The sequence below is a fragment of the Diorhabda sublineata genome, chromosome 2 (assembly GCF_026230105.1).
Source record: "Diorhabda sublineata isolate icDioSubl1.1 chromosome 2, icDioSubl1.1, whole genome shotgun sequence".
Taxonomy (NCBI): domain Eukaryota; kingdom Metazoa; phylum Arthropoda; class Insecta; order Coleoptera; family Chrysomelidae; genus Diorhabda; species Diorhabda sublineata.
The window spans coordinates 15143896-15160692 of NC_079475.1; the positions used below are offsets into that span (position 1 = coordinate 15143896).

At 33.4% G+C, this 16797-nt stretch overlaps 1 protein-coding gene across 1 annotated transcript; it reads right to left on the bottom strand.

Moving 5' to 3' along the window:
* Positions 1-306: 306 nt before the first annotated feature.
* Positions 307-1335, bottom strand: LOC130440607 (26S proteasome non-ATPase regulatory subunit 4-like). The gene has a single exon (XM_056773869.1). It carries the CDS (start codon positions 1333-1335, stop codon positions 307-309), a length of 1029 nt encoding a protein of 342 aa, XP_056629847.1.
* Between the last annotated feature and the right edge of the window lie 15462 nt (positions 1336-16797).

Sequence of the window (16797 nt, forward strand, 5' to 3'; positions counted from 1 at the left end):
CATAAAAACAATTACTTTTCCACGTAAAAAATAACGTCCAGCTATCACTGGTTATACTTTTTTTCATATTTACCCAACAAAAAAACTATATCAGAAAATTATTTAAAGTATCAATAAATAAGTGAGAGTATTTTTGTCTCATGAAACTTGAGCATATATTATTTTACGAAGTAATGGAAAGAGCAATTATCAAAAACAATTGAAAATGTTACCGTTTTCAATTATATATTGCCTCTGAATTTCTTAGTATCCAGAGGGAACTACGTGTTAACCTTTTTGAATGCCGATTAATTTGTATCTTTTATATCAATGTTCTTCTTCGTCATTTTCGTCTTCTTTGAATTTGTTATTTTTATATAAAGTTTGTACAGCTTCTGATACATCTTCTAATTTTAAATCAAGCTCTGGATAATTATTGATGAAATTTTCAATGAAAATCGGATCGTTCAACATTTCTAAAAATTCAACGTTTTCTGCAACGGAATTATGTTCATTTTGTAATGACATTCTTATAGCATAAATGAGTTGTTGACCATCAGTAAGCTGTGAGAAATCAATATCATTTTCAGCTGCGTTGTTTTGTTCATCATGGTCCATCGATTCGTTACTTTCTTGAGTCACTGCGTTTGCAGCGTTAGCTCTATTTATGCGGGCCTCTTCTTCTCTCAGAGAAAGAAACAACGCCATTGCTAACTCTGGATCATCTTCATAATCAAATCCAATGTCCATTGGTGTTTGCTCCAATAAATTTTCAGCTGCAGCAGCACTTTCTAGTAGAGGAGTGGTAAGTAAGGTGTCTGATATATTACGACCTTCTGCAATTGTTATCAAATGATTGTTGGAACCATCTTTTCCGTTGAGTGTAGAAATGAATTCATTTAGTATATCACTGTTTACTTTATCTTCTCCGAAACTAATGATATCCACTGTAACTTTTTCTTTTTTAAGCTGTTTAGCAAGCTGTAATAATTTATTTTCTTCGTTAGTTACAGGGCTAGCAACAAAAACAGTAATGCGTGTTTTATGATTTTTAGCTTCTCTATGTTTTAGAGCCAAGTGGGCTGTTTTAATTCCACGATATAAATCTATTTTTCCATTAGGTTGTACTGAATGAAGTTTGGAATATAATCGTCCGATATCGTTGGTAAGATTCATTAGCACTTCTTGATTCACTAGGGATAATAAACCTACTTTATTTTCTGGATGAGAACGAAGCTTTGATCGGGTTAACATGTATACGGCATCTTGTTGAGCAAGTAATCTTGTTGGAGGAAAATCGCCGTTCCGCATATAATCGCTGTCGTCTACACATATCATTGTACTTTCCAATACCATATTTTACTACATATCAATTATATCTGCAACAATTTTTCACATTAGAAAGTTAAATTCCTAATTATTTTTTATTCAGGGTAACTTATGACCATATATCGTATTGTATGCTGTATTAGAATGACAGAATACTTTTAAGATGAGAGATAGATCTATAATCTGCTGTCATGACTCTATTTTACCAATAGTTCTACAGTAGATGCTCTTCCGAACGGTCTAACCTAATTCCACCTAGAGCAGTTTTTGCAAGACCTACTGGATAGGTAGACGTGGCTCATGAACACCAAGTTCGCCAGCAAACATCAATTTATCGGGACTCTTTTCTTTGGAGAAATCCAAGCTCGGGGAATCAGATACCAAGGCACACTATTACCTACAGAAGTTCAAGATCAATATCCACAGGCATCTCTACACTTGAACTACTCGAGTGTAATAGGATTTACCGTTTTGTGCTCGTTTTTTACTTAAAAAAGGCATTCAATGAGCTGGCCTACCAATGGGTGGTAGCGCTACTCTAGATATCTTGACATAGGAGATTCAGGTGCACTGAAAATTCCAAAGAGATTTAAATTCTTATTCGCAGATTAAGGAACATCTTAAGCGGAAAATTGAAGAGTGATTCTTCAACGCCCAACTATGCCCGGAAGATTTTCCAATTTTCAACAGCCTCCATAGCCGAAAGAGGTGGCGGGACAAAGGGATTATTGAAGCAGTTAGGACCAATAGGGACTCCCCAAAATTAGTAATTAAGTTTATATCTACTAATGAATTATTATTTCGATTTTGTGTGTGTTACTTGGTGAATATTAAATCAATTCAATAGAAGAATCATATATTTGATAGATATCAATATTTACCTAGTTTTTAGATTGTTTTGAGCTGGGAAATTATGAACCTCTTCCAACAAAATTTCGTGGAGGCTTGACATTACACTAAGATTTATGTAGGCTGATTCTTTGATACGTTATGAATTACATTTTATCAAAAATAGAATTTAAATGGGAATCTGATTTATATTCAAATATACACTTTATTATCTTTGGTAACATCAATTTGGTAATTTTCCAAAAATTAAATAATAAAAAACTATGACAGTTTTGCGGATCACTTATCACAATACTGATAATAAAATGACAGTTATGACACGGAGCTTCACTAATATATAGACAAGTTTCCATTTTGAAGTCGAAAATAAGCTATATAAACTATTAAGTTCATCAAAATAAACAAAATTCCATATGAAAATCCCTATTTCTACCTTCATTCCTTCTTATGGGCCTATTGAATAAAATAAAAATATCTCTAATTAATTTTATTATAACATTCGATGTTGTGTATATAGAACTTGTTAGAATTGGATTTTATTGATATATTTTCGGCCACTTCGTAACTAAATAGTATTCTGCGTTTATGTTCATAGTTGGGTGAGTTTATCTTGTGCTATTAAAAAGTAGGAACGGCTGATGTCTTTTGGAAAGCTAATCAGACACTTGGCTTGAACATTTTAACGCAACTAATCAAACTGTGAAGCTGGCCTCAGTGCTTGAGCCTCGCCCCGGTGAGTGCTAGCACTAACTGATGACGAGGTCTGCAGTTTACTCTTCCTCCATGCATCAGTGGCATTTCAGAAAAATAACAGAGATAAGAAGAGGAATATATGGAAACGGAAGAAGGAGATATTACATAGACAGAAGAAGTTTAGGATGAAGATAGGAGTGAAAAAAAGAGATAGAATAATAAAAGCAATAGAAGGGAAGAACTATAAACTGAAGAAAATAATTGGCTACAAAAACCTAAACCGATAAAAATGGAGAGATTAGTATGTGCAGACGATAAAGTAATAGAAGCAGATACGTTTATGAAAAAGAGAGAAAAAGTAGACATTTGTATAAACACAATAAAAGACCTGACAATGAAAGTACTTATCAAGAAGTGCTAAGGAATAGTAGTAAATAAAAACAGAATATGAAGAAGATTTATTAATGAAAATATAACGAGTAGATACAGTGACCTCATTTGAATATCTGGGATAAATTTTCACAGAAGACGGAATAATAAATATAAAAATAGTAAACAGAGTAAGAAAAGTACACAAGTGAAACTTATGAACAAAAATATACGGAATAGATTAGTAGTAAAAGAGATGAAACAACTAAAAAAAATAGCAGGGAAAATTAGTATGGATGGGATGCAATGGACAACAAATATTTGGACTATGTTGAAAATTGTACAGATCCTTAAAGAGAAGAGCACCACTAAGCATTATAAGAAAAGTGATAATAGCAAAGAGTTATATGAAAATAAGGAAAGGAAAACCTAGGAAAATTTGTCTACAATAAGTAGCACAGAAAGAAAAAATGAAGGGGAAAACAATACAGCAAATGAACAGGATAACGAAGGATTGGAAAGAGTGGAAAAAATGGATGGGAAGAGAACGATAATTAAAATCGCAACGCTCGACAGTGCCTTAAGAGTTCTAGCGAAGATAAACTTGGTCAGGGAAGAAGCAATGGAATCCGGCCTTCCATCAAACATTAACATTAAAAGTTGTTTGTTTCACTAGACCAGTTCCATGCATAAACAAAATATTGTGTTACCATAGCAACGAACAATAACTTATTAGAAGTGTCAGTGTAAAGTTTGACGAGTATCGAGCCATCATCAAGTACCTGAGCTAAAAGGTAAGCAGATTCATGAAGGTATGCTTAATACCCTTGGTAATCAATGTACTTCGTATGCGACCATTAAAAATTGAACTGCAAGTTTCAAAAGAGGTAAATTTTCCATTGAAGGTGATGATCGATCGGGAAGGCCAGTTTCTGTGTCAGTCCCCGAAAATATCGATGTTCATTGGGTTAAAACGAATATCTGAAGCACTGAATATTTCAAACGAACGCGTTCACCATATAGTTCACATCAATTTGGACATGAGAAAAATTGCTAAAAAAGGGATCTCCAAATGTTTGAATGTTGACCAAAAGCGTGCAAAGGTGGAATGGCGACACTCTGGTATTCCAAGACCTAAGAAGTTGCGTGTCCAAAAATCTGCTAAAAAAGTTCTTGCTTCAGTTTTTTGGTATTGCCATGGAGTAATTATGATTGATTTTTTGAATAAGGGTAGAACAATAACTGGAGATTATTATTCGACATACTGACCAATATACGGGAAAAAATTCAAAAAAAAAAGACGCGGAAAGCTATCCAAAGGTGTATTGTTTTTGCAGGACAACGCCGCTGCACACAAATCTCATGTTGCCATGCAAAAAATTCGTGATTTACGCTTTGAATTAGAACACCCCACTTATTCACCAGATTTGGCTCCGTCCGTTCGTTTAAAACGTCGTAAATTTTCTTCCAACGAAGAGGTAATAAAAGCTGAGGAGGTGGTTTGAAGATCAAGAAGAAACATTTTTTTTGAAAGGTTTAGAGACGTTGCAGGTTGGCTGTAATAAATGTATCCAATTAAGAAGAGAATATGTTGAGTTATAAAATATTTTGACATTGAAATTTTTGTTTGGTTCTATAGTAGGCTAAGAATTTTTCAATATATCCTCCTATGTAAGTCATGAAAACTATTAAAACACCGTGATTCGAGGAAGAATAGCCCCTGTTTCACATTTGTGATTTCACTACCTCTAAACATTACCATTTTATTTCAATCATATAATTGTCATACGATTGGTAAGTTTAGTTTTTCTCAAAGATTTAACTTATTGAGTATTTGTGTAAAAACATCATCGAATTGATATATCCGCTATTGTATATTTTGATTTAATCTAGAAGTAAAGTTTGAAAACATCTTTAGTCACGGTGGATGAATTTCAATGATCGTTCAAATGCTGCTGAAAAGCCTTGACGGAGACAAATTATTTACTCGTAGACAAAAAATAAATGAGGTCCTGATTGAACCGTTAGCCTGGGTCGTGACATTTGACAGAGCTAAGCCCTCTCCTCTTTAACACCATTATGGACGAAGTATTAAGAAACTTACGTGTAAAGGATATCGAATGAACAACCTTGAAATTCAAATTCTGTGTCCATGTCGCCGTATGGTGAAGAGGACGTCTAGTAAAATACAATGATTCAAAAAAACTAAATGAATAAATTATCAAAAATGCCATCAACCTGCTAAATGAAAGTTGTAGGTATTTATTCCTTTGGATGTGGTAATGTTAAAGGGGAAGTAAAGAGGCAACAAGAATATCCAAATGTAATACATCAATCCTGGTAAACATCAATTTTAGTTATACGAAATATTTTTATCCTTAGCTGTTACAGTAGCATTAATATTTTAAGAATAAAATTATAAATTTTAATTGAACTGTTTAGTCTTGCAGTTTTCTTCTTTATATTGTGTTAATGTCTACTTAATATATTTTACAAATAATGAGATGTCTGTCCCATTTATCACAATCATTTCAAGGAACCTAATATATGATATTAATACTTTTTTGATAATTTGATTTTAGTTGAGAGGAAAGTTCTTAAGTGCAAGTATTTGATAAGGATAATAATATTTCTCTAAATCTCTAATGCAATTATGCAGCAACTGCGTTAGTGATTTTTTCAAAAATGTTAATTTTAGTTCACAAAATGTGTAGATTCATTTTATTCAGAACAAAAATCCACATTTGTGAAGTAGAAAAATTACGATTTTCTGAAAACATACAGTAAAGGCGATTATATCAGATGCTCAGAATGTTGTCCATTAACTTAACTTAATACAACAAGCCATACTATTTTTAAAACTTTGCAATATATTTTGTAACATCCCTGACTGCTGAATTCTTCTTATCTTTGTCGTAATCCTATCTACTAATTTCTGCATATTGGTAGGTTTTGTTTTACAAACTATGTTTCTTAAGTGACCCCACAAGAAATAGTCTAAATGATTCATGTCTGGTGACCGCGGAGGCCATTCAATGAAACCAAGCCTTCCAATCCATATTCTGGGAAGCACATTATTTAAGTATTGCCTCACCACACACACATATTGCCAAGTATTGTCGTTTGGGGTATTGTTGTTGAAAATTTCTAATAATGAAGTTTTTCTTTAAATTTAATGGAAAAAACCTACATGGATTTGGAAATATACGAGCCAAGTCAGGTATAATACTATTTTTCAATAAATATAAATACGCCAAACCATTTAAGTTAACCCAAATGAAAAAGAGACCAATTCTTTTGTTGCCTATTATTCTAGCCTATACCTTCAGTTTTTCGAGATATTGGGTGTGGAATTAACGCGTTCAAGGAGGATTGTTACGTGACCAGTATCTACAATTATGCCTGATCACAAAACATAACATGACTTAAAAAATGTGGATCGTTTTCATTGCAATATTTTTCCATCATTACGTCTGCAAATTCTTTACGTCTATTAAAAGCGTCATCTCACAATTCTTGAACCAACGTTACTTTGCACGGATGGAATTTATTATAAAGTATAATTTTCATTACCGATGTTTGCGAATTGTCAAATTCCCTGGATATTTGTCTTTTAATGAAGTGTGGATCGTCTTCTAACAGGACACAAACATCTAAAGATTTGTTTTCAGTTGATGCAGTTTTTCTGCATCCTGATTTGGATAAATATTTTACTGCACCAGCTTTGTTAAACTTTTTTACTAATTCACTGACAGTAGATCTTGTTATGGGATTTCGGTTAGGATATAAATTATTAAAGATATTACACGTTTATTGTTGATTTCTACGCCATATCCAACTATCATTAAAATATTAATTCGTTTTTTTTTTCAAATAAACGATTCATTGTGACTTTCAATAAACTTCAACTATGATAATTTATTGAAACGGCAAACAAATAAATGTGTTATTTTAACCACGTAAATGTAGCTATAAGTCCGACATTATTATATACAGTATCAAGAACATTAGATGAAAAATAATAAGTATTTCTTGAGGATTCTTAAAAGCGAAAAATATACAGGGTGATCTATTTGAAATAACAAAGTTCATTATTTCTCATGAAAAATGATCGGACAACAATGTAAATACCACTATAATACCGGCAGTTTCTCTCACTCATACTCACTCTGTATATTTTCTGACCTATTTAGCGATGTTACTAAAATTTTTCCACACAGAACTTCACAAAACGTTAAACTACAACATTGTAATTATCAATTACCGCTGTAAATACAATTACCGCAGACATTTGAATTGTTAATAAAATTCAAGAAGAAACAGAGTCTGCACTCTTGGTTTCTCTTATGAAAATTTATGGTAGCTTTTGGTTTCCCATTCCTCTCTAAACAATCGCTTATGCGAAACCACTGAAGAGAATATGAACAATATATATGTTAATTCTGGATATTCATTTAGAATCATGTCTCTCTACCATAGTAATTCAAATTTCCTCGAACATTTGTCGTTAATTATTTGTCAGATTAATAGAATTTCAATAATTATTATATGACGTATAGATTAGTTTTTCTAGTCTTCTAAAATATGTTAATGATCAGTTTAGTTAGGAAATTTTGATGGGAGAAAGAGACAAGACAAAACAAGCTAAATCTGACTGGTTTCCAAAATAGTGTACAGAGATTGAGGATTGAGGAATTGGATAAAACGCACAACAAATTTATTTGATGATGATAGAGAAGGGGTCTACAGAATAAAGCCATTGCAAATGAAAAAAATGGATCCCCGTGGGATTATTTTAATTGTAGTTACTTACAATCATTTGTCTACGTCTATAAACGAGAGATCTGTGTGGATTTGGAAATGGTTAATTGTTTATTTTGTTAACAAAGTAAATACAAGAAAAACCGTTACTTCATTTCTATGTTGAGCAAAACAGCAAAGCAGCTTCATTGAGAAAACGATGTTAAGAATATTTTCTTTTTTTAAGGGAACCAATGGATATCAGAGAAAAAATATACTTCTACCATTACATAATACTAAGTTAGGAATGATAAAGCGGTTTGTCAAATTGATGGACAAAAGAGTTTTAATTTCATTTGTAGAAAATTTCCGAAACTCAATATGGGAAAGTTGAACCTTGGATGATCCTCAAATACGGCAATTGCTGAAAGATACTGATTATATCAATTATATGCAAATTAAGTTTTGAACAGTTTTGTGTCGATAGACGAAAATTTTCTAGGTACCTAAACATAAAGCGCCAAATTATGAGGAAATTATGCTAAATAGGATAACAAATTTCCAGATTCTTGGAGCAAATATGAATATTTAATTATACTTTCCATACAGTAATCTATAATTTAGAAAATTATGGTGAGGAACGAAGCGTTTTCACCAGGATTTAAAAGTGATCGAAGGAAGGTATAAGTGTCGTTGGGGTCCTCAAATAATTGCAGAACGCTTTTTATTGAAATATGTCATATGTGTTCGACATTTTCGTCTATATTTACTTAATTTTTTTAATCAATACTCACACAATTAACTTGTTTGTTATTCTATTTCGATGTTCCTTATGTTGATTGATATCTTCTGATGTCTATTGACGGTCAACATGCGTCTACTTTTATTATATCTTGTCGATTAACAGTTCATTGAAATCAATTCAGGTCGATTGTCACTTCATATTGGTTGATGTCTTTTGATGTTTATTAACGTTTATTAATCGCATCAAATCATGTATATTCAGATGAATTGGCATCTACTTTTGTCAGATCTTCTCAATCAATATTCCATTGAAGTCCATCGAGGTCAATTGTCACTTCATTGTTGTTTGATTTCTTCTGATGTTTATTGACGTCGAATCACATCAATTCATGTATATTCAGATGAATTGGCATCCACTTTTGTCAGATCTTCTGGATCAATAGTCCATTGAAGTCGATCGAGGTCAATTGTCACTTCATTGTTGTTTGATGCCTTTTGATGTTTATTGACGTCAAATCACATTAATTCATGTATATTCAGATGAATTAGCATCTAATTTTGTCAAATCTTCTCGATCAGCAGTCCATTGATATCGATCGAGGTCAATTATCACTTCATTGATGTTCGATTTCTCTTGATGTCTATTGACGTCGATTGAGGTCGAATAACATCATTTCGTGTATATTCAGATGAATTGGCATCTACTGTTGTCAGATCTTCTCGATCAACAGTCCATTGAAGTCAATCGAGTCATTGTCACTTCATTGTTTGGACTGATGGACATCGATTGAGGTCGAATCACATAAATTCATGTATATTCAGGTCAATTGGCGTCTACTTTTACTACTAGAGATTGATAAATTGTGAACATTAGTATATCCAAAATCAAATTTATATCAAGGGAAACAAGACCACTGATCACCAGTGTTATTAGATTAGTTTTTAAAAGATAGTACAGATTATACCAAATTGGTGTAAATTCAGTTTATATTCCCTCAAAATTGAAATACTTACGTAAGAATACATACTGGACACCCGGTAGACCGCTACTATTTTAGCACATGCAAAAACATTAAATTATTCAACTCACATTCTATCTACCTGGAGGAAACTTCGAAAGTTAAATTTTATCATTAATTGAGATGACTGTATAATACTTTACACCTTTCAATATCCTCGTGTGACGAATCTATTAAAACCTATTTTCGATAGACTTTTTCCATCTATATTCTCAACAGCACAACTTCAACCTCTTCAAACGCAACGTTCAAAGGCAGTCAAGAAGAACTTTTTCGATGGAGAACGTGCCTACAATTCACAATTAGTTAAATATAATATCGACATTGGTTTCACATTCATTCCTTCAAATACTGATATTTGCTTTTTGCACTTAGAGAATTGGAAATAACACTAGAAGTAAATAGTAAGTTCGATTTAATGGATGATTTTTGTCGAACGTGCTAGACTGGATGAAATCGAATTTACTGTAATGTGGAAAAGACAATGGTATATCCACAATTATCATCCCTATATAGAAATTGGAATCAAGGATATCAAAAAAGGTAGTTTCATATATTTCTTCTATTTATTTATGCATTCGTTTAGTTTTTACAAATATATGAATACTTATATAAGTTACACAAGTATCGTAATTGAATTTTTGAACTCAAATTTCCAACAGTAAAAAAATTAAAATTATGAACACGTATCAAATACCCATGAAAAGATTATAATCTCACTCTAGAATGTGGCAGATTGTTTTTCATCCATTCAAAAGCCCATATACATTCAAATTCTTACATCCTTAACACTAATTTATTGAAATAATAATATCCCATTGTCGGGTTCTGGTTCTTCAGGATTAAAAGGGAGTCTTCTAAGCCGGTGGTAGGGAATATTAAGTTAGAATGGATTCTACAGAATAAATAATATCATTTACTTGGTAATTTTCATGTACTACTGGTACAAACAAATTACCAAAAGTATAAATGTTCATCGTTAACATTAATGGAATGCTGCATTCTACCACCCAATATTAACAATACAAGAAAAGTCATTTTCGTCTGAGGGATTGGAGTAAAGCTTACGAAAGCGTGCCGAAACTACCCGATCTTCACAGTTATCAGTGTTTTCGCAGATCTACGACAATTGGAACTAATTCATGTTCACTTAAAATTTTTGTGTGCCTTAAAAGACCAAAGGTTGTTTTTTGGTGGATGAAGTAAACAGTAAAAAAGTAATAACGTGTAAGATTTATAGTTATAAGAATTAACAATAAGAATGTTTGAAGAGATAAACAGAGTACTTAAAACAGGGTTACGTAAACAAATTAAATCAGTGATGTGTTAAAAATTTTCCTAATTTAAATTAGAAGATTTTCAATTATGATCTTTTATATTATTTTGGGTTTTATCGATTTTTTTAAAAGAATAACTATGTTTTATATTTTAGTTTGCAAATATAAGTGTGAAATAAATACGCAGCCTTAAGAAATATTTGTGAGGAAACTCTCCACAACGATGTATAAGAGGCACATTTTTGCTCCCATATTTCCGTGACAACTGGATTTATTAACATTTGTCAACAAAAAATATTTTATTTGACATATTCTACGATATTACTTGAAGGTAAATTCAGACCTCCAGACCTTTTAGAATTTTAATAGGCTTTTTGCTCTAATAAAGAGCAGTTACTTTTTTTAATTTATTGTTATTATTAAAAATAATACAAGTAGTACAAGCGTGTTGCAGAATTCAAGTTGGACACTTCATTTTGATTACCTTTGCTCAAATTTAGCGAGTCAAATCTTTATAATTCGGCAACTGAAATCTTGCATACGTATTAAGTTATTGAAAACTGTATTGTTACGTACAAGCTCGCGAAATGAGTTTTTAGGCCGGCCCTGTCCAGCTACAATAGAATTTTGAAATTCGGCGAATTCGCGCGGCAAATTTAACATTTTACATAAATAGCGGAAGCGCCTTAGATATGATAGCGGGCGGTTTATTTACAGTATTTATTGTAAATAATTTCTAGGAAAGTCTATTTATTTATTTATTCTTTTTCCAAAATTTTGTAGAATTCTATTTATGGTATATAAATAAGTTTATATAAATACTCGTAGCGAAAAGAACGAGTTAGTAAAACCAATCGCAGACATTATTTGAGTGTAAATAAATACGATTAACGTTACATAGGTATCAGGTGTGGAGTGTTGTAGATGAATACTGACATAAACATGGTCAAGAGACTAAGTGACCTGAAAGTGACAATACTATAGACACTTTAGCTGGCAACAAACTGTTTTCTATCTTGGACCTGAAATCTGGATATTAGCAAGTAGAGATGGCCCCAGAAGATGAGGAAAAAATGCTTTTACTACTGTATCGTTATGCCATTAGGGCTTAGTAATACGCCCACGACATTTGAAACACTTAAGGAAAACGTCTTGATAGGGTTATCTTGTAAAACATGCCTGGTTTATTTGGTTGAAATCGTGGTATTGGGAAAGATATTAGAGGATCATCTTAAGAATTTAGAAGACGTATTCAAGCGACTTCAGCTGCTCACGCTTAACTCAAAGAAGTGCCAGTTATTCTAGAACCGAGTCAACTATCTAGGCCATATAGTGAGCAACGAAGGAGTGTCAGTGGACCCTGCCTCCATACAACGATGACCATAATCAACCGATAGGAGTTTCCTTGGACTATGGACTACCGAAGATTCATAAAAAAATTCGGAGATATTGCCAAGCAACTAACTCGACTCACAGAAGAAGTTAGAACTTTCCACTGGGAGGAAGATTGTCAAACGGCATTCGAGACACAGAAGAAACATTTAACCACGGCGCCAATATTAGGATATCTGATACCAGAAGGGGACCTTATTCTTGATATGGATGCAAGCAATGTAGGAATTGGAGGAGTGCTCTTACAGATCCAAGGAGGGTAAGAAAGAGTGCTGGGACTCAGTAAAGTTCCCTCGAATCACGAGTGGAGCTACTGCTTCAAGAAATGAAAACTTTTGGCGGTAGTGAAGTCCGTGGAATACTTTTACCAGTATCTTCATAGAAGGGAGTTCCTTATCCAGACTGATCATGCAGCAATTAAGTGGTTGATACAGTTCAAGAATCACGAGAGTCAGATCGCTTGATGGATTCAACACCTTCAAGAATACAACTTCGATATCCAACATCGAGCTGGTGTCAGCCATCGAAATGCCGACTCTCTATTTAGCAGACTGCTCCCACTGTAATAAAGCCAAATCGAAGGAAGCCATAGTTTCAAGAATTACAGTGAAGAATAGTCACCCACAAGGAACAAAGAAGATTAGGAGAATGATCCTCATTTAAAAATGATTCGGCAATGTAAGGAAAAAAAACCGGCGATCTACCTGGCAAGCAGTGTCAATATTTTCATAGGCACTAAAAGCATATTGGGCTCAGTGGGAATCACTTGACCTGAAAGAGGGCCTTTTAAAAAGAATCCTCGAGAATGATGATGGTTCGAGAAGAAAAGACAGCTAGTAGTTCCGAGAATGAGAGTAGCCGAGGTACTGAAAAAATTACACGACAGTCCATCGTTAGGTCATTGGGATGTGGAGAAAACCCTTCAGCGATTCCGTGAGAGGTTTTATTGGATGAACTGCTCCGACGGTGTGAAGGACTGATGTAAGGAATGTAAGACTTGTGCTACGAGTAATGGACCACATCGCAAGAGAAAAGCTTCCATGAAACAGTATAATATTGAAAGTCGAGTGGATTGCGTCAGACATCGCTGGACCGTTTCCGACGACAGACGGTGTTGGTAAATACATCCTAGTCGTAATGGATTATTTTACAAAGTGATAAAACGTGCAAAAATTTTGTTTGGACGTGAAATGAAGCTTTCTCTAGAATTTGGCTGTCGACCTGGAGAAGATATAGCGGAAGAAGATCCAATTGAGAGAAAGACAGGACGACATAACGAATTGGTTGCCAGCGACAGATTGAAGAAACGATACGACACGAAAGCCACAGACGGCGGTTTTGAAGGAGCGATAAAGTATGACTGCATAACCCGGCGAGAGGAAAGAGATTTTCTGCAAAATTACAAAAATCCTGGGAAGGTCTATACTTAATCAAGAAAATTATCAATGATGTTAACTATCGCGTAAGCAGGATCCCCAATGGCAAACCGAAAGTAGTCCACCAAAATAGATTAGCGCCGTTTGAAGGAGTCTACGACCTACGGGAAGAAGAACACCAGTTGTGAGAAGAGCCTGACCCTGCCTTCGAAGAATTTATGGGTGCACACGGGGGTACCGGCGAAGCTACATATAGAATAACTACAGTCGCAGTGAAAAGAGCAAATTAGTGAAATTAATCGCAGAAATTATTTAAGTGATATTTATAAGTTAAGTGTATTGTTTAGTTTGTAAATAAATTAAGAACATAAGTGACAGTGTCTATTAATTTACCCCATGACTAGAAAGAGGGTAAATAAAAACGTTACAGTATATTACTCACTTTTTCACATCAAAATGATATATGGTATTATACTCTGGGGTAGCTACTCATCAGTAAACAAAATATTTCTATTAGAGAAAACAGTAATAAGGATCATTTAAAATGTGCCCAAAATCACAAATTCGATAGGAAGCTCTTCATTACAGAACTTTTTGATCTTTCTATTCCATTTATTTTTCTATCGAGATTTTTTCCCATTTTATCGAAATGAAAGTATTGAGTCTAATTATTTGATTTAATTACTGAATCCAACACTTTTATATATAGTTGCAGTCTAAAGTAATTCAACTACAAAGTTTCGTGCGATTGCAAACTCTTTGTAAAAGTCTCTGGTAATATTCCGTTTGATCGCTCAAGTCGACACATGTTTGGACCATTGTAGTGAATTACACGCTAAAGCTTTTTAACAACTTTTTTTTCTTCCTACTTTTCCCGTATCAATCAGTGACGCATCATGGTTTTTAGCATTAGTATAGGTCTTTTATCGACCCACTTTAATACTCTTTGCCAGCTATTTTATCCCTTTCAAGATTCGGAGAAATAATATCATTGGGTACAGAATCACGATTTCTTTCAAGTTTCACCAATCTATTTCTTTTCATGAAATATGATTATGAGATCATGAGAAATTTATGTTTTTGAGCAAAAACACAGTTTACGGCTTCAAAATGTATCCCGAGAATTCATAATAGATAAACATATCCTGATTTTGGCAACATGACAACCGTGGATATGATTATTACTTATTATTTCTGCGAAATAAAAAGCTTTTGCTCTTATGTAATCAAAACTATATAAGATTAAACATTAATTCCGTCAAATAATTCCTAAAACTAGGATTTTATGCAACTGATCTCCATTTAATAACGCAATTAATGATTCACTCCGCTGTTTACATAAAACATTGAAGTAATTCTAAATATTTCTTCTTCAACAATTTTGGAGTATGAAGTGATACAAGAAAACATTTACCATGGAATACATATAAGACATTCTTTTGCATCGTTTGTATAATTTTTATATTACTTTCTTTAACCCTTAGTGACACGCGGCTTACTGAATATCCTTCACACCCTGCACCTTGATTAGCGGTTCAATTTTTAGTTGATTTCCGACGTAAGTAAACATAATACTTGAACAGCTTTGAAATTATTGGACAAAAATTAAAAATATTATACAATATCTTCTTCATAACAATTTTCTTCATTTCGGCAACTGCTGCAAGTGATTGTGGCAGTGGAATGATGTGTTTCGGGACAGCTCTGTTTAGATCAAAGCAAAGTAAATCGTAAGTATAACGCAATTACTGCCAATAGAGGAACGCAATTGTCTCATTGCAAAAAGCTGTGATGAAATTTTTAAGCATAGTGAGTCTCCCCAAATGATACCGGGATCTAATGAGATTCCCAGAAATTTCACAGATTCCCCTCTGGTACCTCTTTCTGCAGAGCTCAATATCATTTGTGTAGTTTTTGCTTCGTTTAATTTCAAATTATTTGAATCAAACCCAGATTAAGCTACATCTAGATTCTCGATGATGACGTTTTCATCGCCTTTTGTTAAGAATGTAGCATCGTCGGCGAATAAAACCAATCGACATTTGAGAGAAGCTGGTAAATCGTCTATATACAGCAGATACAATGATGGTCCCGACACTGAACCCTGAAGGACTCCATCGCTCATCAATGCCAGACTAGATTCACAGCTGTTTTAGCTTACGTATTGCTGTCAATTTCCTAAATGGGATTTAAACAGCTCCAGGTCCCTTCCTCAGAATCCATAGTGTTCCATCTTAAGCAACAAAATGTCTGAGTTCACGCAACCAAAGGCTTTAGTAAGGTTACACATAATGGCATACGTGTTTTTAATGTCATCAAGACCTTCAACTCTTCCCTCGTTTTGTTGTATAAGATTGCGAACTCGAAGCAACTTAAACATTATTGCGTTTAAATGATAAAAATCCAAACTTGGCTCACATTTTAATGACAATATTCCATCGTGGACATCAGAATCTAAAATTAACGACTTGGAGAAGGATGATGATAGTCTAGGAAAGTTATTCAAAAAATGGGATAGATCAGTTTTAAGACCTCCAATACTGTTTAAAATAGTTTTGGATTTGCTTGCGAATAAAGTATTGAATCCATTAGAGTTCAATGTGGTTGACGCTCTAATTCTATATTTAGTGTTTCTTTACTGTTTTACAAACTTTCAAATATATTTACTCTTGTTTTCTGATTCACTAATATTTTGTTCATAGGCATTCATTTTTGCTATTTTCAGGGACCCAGGGTGAACTTTTGGCAATTGATAGTACTCATACCAATCCAAGAGTAATTTTTTAGTCCTAAACTTTTGTCTGTTTTAAGTTCGCTAGTGAACAACTTCAATCCTGTATCAGCGCATTCTGACAGAATATCAGTAATGAGATATGCATATTGATTTGAATTTAGGCGTTCATAACCAGGACACTGAACTGTCTGAATTTGATTAATAAAATTTATTATTGTTCACAATTATTTTTCTATTTACTCAAATATACATATAAAATATTATATTTGTTAATATTTGTCAATTGTGAATAAAGT

Bases quoted from the DNA above. Each gene is read 5' to 3' on its own strand.
- LOC130440607 (XM_056773869.1), bottom strand. From the start codon at position 1,335: ATGGTATTGGAAAGTACAATGATATGTGTAGACGACAGCGATTATATG.